The 10,145-nt window shown below is 36.6% G+C and overlaps 1 protein-coding gene across 1 annotated transcript in view; it reads right to left on the bottom strand.

The window, feature by feature from the left end:
- Positions 1-215: 215 nt before the first annotated feature.
- LOC121388217 (low-density lipoprotein receptor-related protein 3-like) overlaps positions 216-10,145 on the bottom strand; it is a 38,863-nt gene continuing 28,933 nt past the window's right edge. The window contains exon 5 of the mRNA XM_041519484.1: positions 216-3,191. Coding sequence (XP_041375418.1) covers positions 3,153-3,191 — 39 coding nt within the window. The 3' untranslated portion in view covers positions 216-3,152. The remainder of the gene's footprint in view (positions 3,192-10,145) is intronic.

Below are 10,145 nucleotides of genomic sequence, written 5' to 3'. Positions count from 1 at the left end.
ACACTAAAACCAATTGTTATAATACAATCATGTAGTTTTAAACATATACACCTATCAATAAGATCAGCAGCAGATCCCAAGGGCCCGGCCACCCCCTTTAAATTTTGCGACAGTTCTATGTTAAATTAATTTTTCATTTTATACGTTGAAAACAACTAGGAATCCCTTCTGAAACTTTGTGGCCTTTAGCCACATGCCCCCCCCCCCCCCCCCCCCCACCCCCCCCCATTGCCCCCCCCCCCCCCCCCCCCCCAAATGGATTTCTGGATCCGTCACTGAAGACTAATCTTATATAATGCTATGTATTTTTAATTTTTTAACCATATATCAATAAGACTTACAATACACAATAATTATATTAAATACAATTTTTATTCATCCATATTTACAGGAAACAGACATTATTTACTAGGATACTTTAAAAAAATCACTAAAAAAACCTAGCATTATCAGCCCCTGTCATTCTCTTTGATTTTTAACATTTTTATATACCGGGTAACAAATATTTTTTGGTTTATGCACACTTTTGTATGACTACTAAGCAGTCAAGACTTTGGCAGCCCCTTTAACTTTTCCATCTAGGAGCTAGATGTTGGCTACTTTCACTTTTTATATAGATACTATCATAGATAGTATGAAATATTTTAGTCGCCAGATGAAAAAAAAAAAAAAAAGGTCGCAATAGAGGGCTGTTTCGTAAACCCCAGGTGTATATGTAACAGTTCTAGCAGGAGGGGGACTAGACTGGAGAGCACATTGTATTGGGGGGGGGGGGGGGGGGGGGGGGGAGGGGTAGTCATACAGTGTAGGAAAATATATTGATAAAAAAGAAGAACATTTCCTTGAGCATCTCAGTTCCAGTTGAAAGTGTGATCACTCCCCTTATAAGGGATGATAGCCTGCCACTAAACACTTTGACAGGCAATGTTACGGCAGAGTAGATCTTTAAAACTTAAGCAGAAAGAAACCATTCCTTTCATTATGGTACACATAGAAGGCCACCAGAACTGTTTTATTTAAACACACAAACTGAAATACACTTTCAACATTCATCAACTATTCCCAGCTAATTAAGGCATTGAAACATCATGGTAATCTAAGATGGCCGCCAATGTATAAGAAAATCGTAATTTATAACAAGGACATCGTAATTTATCGCATTTTACATCAACTTGAAAGATATATTTGTTATTGAATGAATTTTATGGGCTAAGGAATTAATTTATAACGACCTCTTGCTAACTGACATATTGCATCATCATTTTAATCCAAGAATGCCACGAAAATGGCCACCTTAGAGTAAGAAGTGACCATTATCTTATAGTCTACATATATTCCCCAAAGAATAGTTTATACTTCAAATACAGGATTTTCTATATGGCAAGCATTTCAATTCTGGTATAACAAAGAAATAACGTACTGTATTTGTTTAGTATCTCCTAAAACAACAATTTTCAAACTAACTACTACGTTTTAAGGGTAAACCAATAATTTCCCCCCAAAACCCCCATCTACATATAAAGTTGCTTGAGGTGGATCAAATAGTTCACAATGCCAACCTTGCTGTGATAAATGGCATTATGGGCATAATATGCACGCATATAACCAGAGACTAGTGTTTATATGATGAGTGAATGAAAAATTATTGTATTAACTACGAATGATATATTGTACACTGATGACAGTTTGCATGTATTAAGTACAATACGTTTTATGCTCGTAGGTTGTATTTGATCCAAAATACGCAATCTTGTAGCATATCTCTATAGTCATCAGAGTGACTGGATAGTATATGTTGATGAAAAGGACAACATAATTTTTACAATGCAGGGTTTCTGCCAGAGGGTAAAACGGGTATGGCGCCATACCCAAATTATTTAGAAGATTTTTTTTTAAGTTGACCTTTTGACAAAATTAATGACTCTTATCATTAGTGTATGATTTTCTTAACCCTAACCCATTTTCTTTTTGGGGGAGGCCCCCTATACCCCATGTCGTCTGCGGTTGTATTCAGCACAAACACTGTAAATATTTAATTCCATAGTGTCATACCCAAAAATTTCTTTCTGGCAGAAACCCTGCATTGAGATGGCTTTAAATTGTAATGAATGTAATTAATATTTAATTATTGTTGAAATGTTACCATGCAATAACAATACCGACCCAGAAGTTACTTCCTGGTAACAGTGTGGCACAAGTTAACTTATTGTAACCTGTAGTAACTTATGGGCTATGGTCTTCTGTTTATACACGTTACTCGTACAGGGGACAATATTTCAAAATCGTAGGTAACTGGAAGTCAGTTCACGGGAGTTTTACTTAAATAACCGATTGTTCGGTAACGTGAATATAATTATCGGCAACCTATGAGTTAAGCCTACCTAATCCTAAAATATCTAACTACGGTTCTGTTACACTGATGGTTCAAAAACATAAACTGATCTTCACTTTCATTACTGATATATGGTACTTTTAATTTTAGAATGTAATTGTTCACCACATAACCGATTGGCAGTTCCCGTGATTTTAAAGTTGCGTAACCGACATGCGAACAGAACAAACGGTTCTTACGAAATATTGTGCCCTGCTCGTACCTGTTTACTGGCTATGAAGGGGCCTGGGGTCTAATTCACTAAACTCTCGTAACTTTGCGATCTCGCAGTACGATGCTAAAATACATGTACTTGCAAAGAGCTAGTTCATCAAGATTAACCTCAAGTGCATGCTCTCGAGGTTAATCTTGATGAACTAGCAAAGAGGATGCTTTGTTGTCTAGCAGAGCCTAAGAGAGCTTTGTGAATTAGGCCCCTGATCTACAAACCACCACGTCTCACTAACATAGGACTTACAGTTTGTGACAAATGGAGCTACATGCAAATGGGAAACGTAATATTGAGTTAAGTGAAAAGGTTGACACCATTGCTGCCAGAAACAAAAGCAATACCTACCCGTATACCTCACCTTTTTACTTTGTAAAAGCAAGACCATAAATAAAACAAGATAAATCTGACTGTAGTTTATGACACACTAGCTAGCTATAACAGGCCTGATAATAATCCTCCTGCACCAGGTTGCTGAAAAGGGAATCCTTGTGATGCTTGTTGAGGATATCCTGGAACAGGTGCCTGAGGAGGGTATCCCATAGGAGCTGGCTAACGGTGTCTTGGAGGAGCTTGCATTTGCATGCCACCCTGATTGGTAAGATGAAAGAAGAGACTTAATAGTTAATAATATAAGTGCATGATTAAATGCTAAATGGGTTGCTGAGGGGAAATAATTTTTGTGTATAATAATGCTCCGAGAAAGCTTTTATGTATGCTCACATACCTGTTTACCTCAGTTGCTTTGTACCAGTAGTTTCACTTAGTCCTGTCAGACCTGTTTACACCAGTTGCTTCGTACCAGTAGTCTCACTCAGTCCTGTCGGACCTGTTTACACCAGTTGCTTCGTACCAGTAGTCTCACTCAGTCCTGTCGGACCTGTTTACACCAGTTGCTTCGTACCAGTAGTCTCACTCAGTCCTGTCGGACCTGTTTACATCAGTTGCTTCGTACCAGTAGTCTCACTCAGTCCTGCCGGACCTGTTTACACCAGTTGCTTCGCACCAGTAGTCTCACTCAGTCCTGCCGGACCTGTTTACACCAGTTGCTTCGCACCAGTAGTCTCACTCAGTCCTGCCGGACCTGTTTACACCAGTTGCTTCGCACCAGTAGTTTCACTCAGTCCTGTCGGACCTGTTTACACCAGTTGCTTCGTACCAGTAGTTTCACTCAGTCCTGTCGGACCTGTTTACCTCAGTTGCTTCGTACCAGTAGTCTCACTCAGTCCTGTCGGACCTGTTTACCTCAGTTGCTTCGTACCAGTAGTCTCACTCAGTCCTGTCGGACCTGTTTACCTCAGTTGCTTCGTACCAGTAGTCTCACTCAGTCCTGTCGGACCTGTTTACCTCAGTTGCTTCGTACCAGTAGTCTCACTCAGTCCTGTCGGACCTGTTTACATCAGTTGCTTCGCACCTGTAGTCTCACTCAGTCCTGTCGGACCTGTTTACATCAGTTGCTTCGTATCAGTAGTCTCACTCAGTCCTGTCAGACCTGTTTACACCAGTTGCTTCGTACCAGTAGTCTCACTCAGTCCTGTCAGACCTGTTTACACCAGTTGCTTCGTACCAGTAGTCTCACTCAGTCCTGTCAGACCTGTTTACACCAGTTGCTTCGTACCAGTAGTCTCACTCAGTCCTGTCAGACCTGTTTACACCAGTTGCTTCGTACCAGTAGTCTCACTCAGTCCTGTCAGACCTGTTTACACCTGTTGCTTCGCACCAGTAGTCCCACTCAGTCCTGTCAGACCTGTTTACACCAGTTGCTTCGCACCAGTAGTCTCACTCAGTCCTGTCAGACCTGTTTACATCAGTTGCTTTGTACCAGTAGTTTCACTTAGTCCTGTCAGCAGTTTGGGTTTCTTGTCAGTAACAATAAGATATGTAGATGCACGGGCGTAGAAAGGTGCACACATTTATTTATTTAATTTCAACTTATTTTCGTGCTTATATCCAATTAAGGTTCAAGCACGCTGTCCTGGGCACACCTCAGCTATCTGGGCTGTCTGTCCAGGACAGTAGGTTAGTTTTTAGTGAGCGAGAAGAGAGTGTAGTGACCTTATACCTTCCCACTCTCGCTCTGGGTTGGAGCCGGTACCGGGCTGCGAACCCTGTACCTACCAGCCTGTAGTTTGATGGCTTAACCACTGTGCCACCGAGGCCGATGGGGGCACACGCATACACACAAACACATATATATGTATTGTTGTACAGCATTACAGTGTGTGATTAGCATAGTCTTACTGGATGTCAAAATGTTTTATTTAAATTATGTGGTTGTTGTTTTGGTTTTTGGGGGTTGTTTTTGGTGTTTATTTATTTGAATGAAAATGACAGGCCATAGGGATTTCAAATTTCACGGGAAACACTTGTTCGATTCCGTGCCTTGTGATCATGGGAACCCATCGGAAACTGTCTTTATAGGTTCTGCTGAATAGTCGTACTCAATATAATAATCATGGGAAATGAAATTTTGGTTCCGTAATTTTACCAACAACACACTACCGCAGAGCCTCGTGGAATTTCCCATTCTTACCGTCACAGGATAAAGCAGATATCCCAGGTGCGTGCGCAGGGTGTGTGTGTGTGTGTGTGTGTGTGTGTGTGTTTGGGGGTTGAACCCAAACCCCCCCCCCCCCCCGCTCAAGGCGAATTTTGTTTTCATATCCCGATTTTTAATGTAGTTTTTTTTCAAAAAAATGTGGTCAGAAAGCAGCTCGGCTAGCCAGCAGAAAACACCTCAGAATAGCCCTAGAAGGGGGTCAATTTTTCAAAAAATTTCGGGGGGCGCTCGCGGTGTTGGGCTTCGCCAGACACCTCCCCCCACCCCCGCTGCAAAATTTCCTGCGCACGCCCCTGTATCCGATGCCATTAACTAGTTATTCTCTATTTAAATATATAATATGCTAAATGATTGGGGAGGTTTAGATGTCCTTAGTCAAGGGCGTTTAAATTAATCAACTATTACATTTATGAAACATGCTAATTTCTTCAGAGTACTAGATAGCCGATTCGTTTATTCTCCATTAGATTTTTAAATTTAAAAGTACTTGGTCGGATATAATAATATGGGTTAAAACAGGACCCTTGAATTATTAAAAAAAAGGCAAATAAAAAGATAATGGAACTTGCTGCCAATGTCCATTACATTACATAATGTACACATTTTATCTTCTATAAATATATTATTCCAGCGTCCAATTTCAACTGGTAGGTATATACATGGTTAGATGTTCTAAATTATTAACAGTATTGTCCACAACTTTTCTGGTATTTTATTAATTAATATAGCTTTCGAGGAATAGTTGTTCTTTATAATCAGTAAGTTTTGCCTCTTGATGGCAGTGATATGCTATTTGTCCATGTTTGTAAATATTGATCGCATTGCCTTTCTTTAATTTGTTCCGAGAGACAATTTACTGATATGAAGGATTGAGTATATGGGCTATTTTCACAAAAGGGGGTAAATAATGGTAAAGACATTGCAGCTCAAATATTTGCCACAAAACGGCATATAATGTAAATAAAAAGCATCATCACTTGATACACTGGATATAATATTTGGCCATGTAGATACATAAGAAAAGCTTGTGGTTAAAATTATATACCCAAAATGTCCACTCCGTTATTGTGTACAAAAGCACATGTTATTGTTATGGAATCGCAAAACTCCCTAAAATAAAGTGTTTCTGTCTGCACACCATTATGGATGGCACAAATACCATATTATGTGTATTTATGTTATAATTTTTGTCTTTACCGTTATCTATGTTGAATAATGGAAAAGATAGATTTGACAGTTTTTTCCACAATCATCCAGTCTAGCATTACATGTTACATATGCCTGTAATAGTAACAATTATAGATATCTATATACATTTATAAAAGTATTTCTTATTAATTTTGTTTGCTATTAATAAATTAATGGTGAAGACATAACGGTAAAGACTATTGTTTACTATTATGCCTTACGATTAAGGGTAAAAATAGAAGCACGAAAACATTTTTATGGGCATTTTAAAAAGGTATACATCTCTAGTTTTGCTACTTCAAATTATGCACCACTTAACACACCTGCTTTAGATATTACTTATTAAAGAGAAAAAACCCAACATTTTATATTTTAAAATATTCTTTACTGTTATTTGCCCCTTTTTGTGAAATTGGCCCATATACGGCCCACATTTCGGTGTCTGGTGCCAGCTTGCAGCATGCTCACGGCCCTGAGGTGTTCTTCACATTTAAGACGTCACACTGTTGCAAATTTGTATATCAAAGGTCGTGGTATGTGCTATCCTGTCTGTGAGAGGGTGCATATAAAAGATCCCTTGTTACTAATGAAAAAATGTAGCGGCTTTCCTCACTAAGACTACAGGTTAAAATTACCAAATGTTTGACATCCAATAGCCAATGATTAATAAATCAATGTGCTCTAGTGGTGTCGTTAAACAAAACAAATTTCAACTTTTTTCATGTTGAAGACATCGCAAATTTATTGAATGTTCACAAAAGTGTGACTAGGCATTGGTGATTTTCTTCTTTTTTTAAATATATATATATATATATAATTTTTTTGTTTTGTACGAGCACGATTTGACTGCCCCCATAAACTTCGTTCACCAGTCTAGAAAACCTGATAACATTCCTACACACACGCTTGGTGACAGACAGTTTGTGGTTGTATGTTCCAATCACAAACAAGAAGGGTTATTTCCACACCCCTTGTATCGGTTGTAGGACAAAATGTCAACGGTTTAAATGTCAATGGTCAAAATGTCAATGGTCAAACTGTCTGTGGAAAAGTCAAAATGTCGGCTACAAAAGTGGTACCAAGGTCAAAATGTCAACTTTCAGATTATACATTTGTAATTCCCACCCAAAAACCCAACCCAACAACAACAAAACATTAAAAAGAAGAGAAAACGTTCCATTGTGTAACCTTTCATTTGACCAATCAAAACACTACTTGCATAACGTTGTCAGCACTAAACGTATATATATATATATATATATATATATATATATATATATATATATATATATGATCTTGTCAATAAGGGAACAACATTAAAAAATATTTTAAAAATCAAATGGGTGTACAACCAACGATGAAGCATTCTTTAATTATTCCAAATTTTGTAATGAGCAAGGAAATTAATTTTTGACTATTGAGATTCTTTCAATCCAGTACCAATTTCCAAATTAGGAAGCATTTCCCATGATAATCCACACGCACATACACTTACACACAGGTTGACATTTTGACCTGAATACCACATTAATAGCATATTGACATTTTGTCCGTTGACATTTTGACTGCTGCCATTCTGTCTGCACCCCCACCCCTCACCCCTCACATCATCCCGTCACGAGCATCTCGTTCTTAACAAGGGCTTATCATACAATGGCTAGCATATACCCAGTGTAATCAACGTATGTGATATTTTTTAGATCATATACTTTCAGAATTTGATAACTTTGCAAATTATGGCACTACGTTTATTGACATTTAACCAAACGAACTATGGTGACACTCGATAATTGACGTATGCATTCATGGTCATCAAACAAATATATTTCAATAGCAACTTTACACCAAAAGCTGTCCAACATTCAGAAAACAAAAAACAGTAAGCACCAGTTTATTTTTATGTAAGGATATCCAAAATATCGTCATTCAAGTTTGACGTCATTTTCACTCAAAAAGACACCGCGTCACATATTCTTATATCATTTGAATATCGGGTCATGGCTGACAAGAATTAAAGCTGCATATGCAATTTACAAAAATACATATTGAGCTTGAGATTATTGATAAAGAGATTATTATATACCCTCGTGTGTTTCAGTATCGTCAGTATCATATATTAGGAATAAAAATAATGTATTATGCTCGCATAATACAATTTATATTCCTAATATATATGATACTGACGATACCGAAAAACACTGGTAATAATAACCTCTCTCTATATACAATGTGTATATAATTATATATTAACAAATTTGCAATATTACTAACAGCCCCCTTCCCCATCTGCCAGCATCACAACACTGTTGTGACCTCTGCTCAATTGCACACCGTGTTCGCCACTGACTGTGGGTGATATATAATGATTACATACATGTACCTATTCAATCTTACTATTATAGTGATAAAGACATTTTCAAACCACGTGATACATTTATCTTGTATCACACATACATGTGTATGTGTGATCTGGACCAGAACTTGTAAATGGTGGAATTCCCTTTTTATTTTTACTGACGTTAGCGTCTTATTGTCACTGACATCATGTATGATTTACAAATGACGTGACATCTATTTGAAAACAGGATATAAGATTACCGCAGTGTATGATTCTTAACGTTTAGAAAATCCATGATAGGAGGATTTTTTAATACATTTAAGAAAGTGTAGTTATAACGTTAAATAAAACAAAACAAAACCCAATGTTTTTGTAAATAAGAAAAGAATGTATGTAAGAAATACAGAACTTCACATACGTTGTTTTCACTTCCTATTTATTGCACTTGATTATTTCGCACAAGAACATACCGCAGGCACTCGACCGATACGCGGTCTCGTGGTATATCATCTTGCACGAAATAAACGAGTGCAATAAATAGGAAACTAAAACAACGTATGTGAAGTTCTGTATATTTCTAACATACCTGGTAAATAAAAACATAATTTGAACAAATCATATTTAATTGGCTTTATTGTTCTATGACGTCATCGTCTTGTGCCATGTCTTGCTTGCAGTTTAAATTTTTATCAAACGCAATGTACAGTGAGTGCATGCATACAGCATACTAGTGTGTGTGTCTATATATATATATATATATATATATATATATATATATATATATATATATATATATATATATATATATATATATATATATATATATGTATATATATATATATATATATATATATATATATATGATTTGTTGAAATTATTTTTCCCATTAAAACGTGAAATTCTATCTTTTTATTTATTCATCCGATACACTTCATTCTAATAACTTTTTATATATATATATATATATATATATATATATATATATATATACACACACACACACACACACACACACATATATATATATATATATATATATATATATATATAAAATTACATTTGAATGGAATGGAATGGATTGATGTTTAAAGACACCCCAGCACAAAGATAGAGATCGGCTTGAAATGTTGATAGCAAGACTTACATGATGACATAATGGTACCTATAGCGCATCCCATCATTCTATTAAAACATTTTTTGTAAATAATTTCAGTTTGGTTTGACATGAGAAGAAACGTAAAAGTGTTTTGGAAATAACTAAGAAATACAATTTGTGTGTGCAATTTACAAATCAATTGGCTGGGAAATAATAATTTGTAGTAAATTACATAATTTGAAAAAAACGCGATGCCTGTGAGATGCACTTTAGATTACCGCAATAAACATGATCTTCAGCACACCGCTATAAGCACTACTACTACATAAGTAGAAATGTAGAAATGTTTTATTTAACGACGCA

Source organism: Gigantopelta aegis, chromosome 14 (genome assembly GCF_016097555.1).
Source record: "Gigantopelta aegis isolate Gae_Host chromosome 14, Gae_host_genome, whole genome shotgun sequence".
NCBI lineage: Eukaryota > Metazoa > Mollusca > Gastropoda > Neomphalida > Peltospiridae > Gigantopelta > Gigantopelta aegis.
This window is presented reverse-complemented; position numbering and strand designations above follow the sequence as displayed.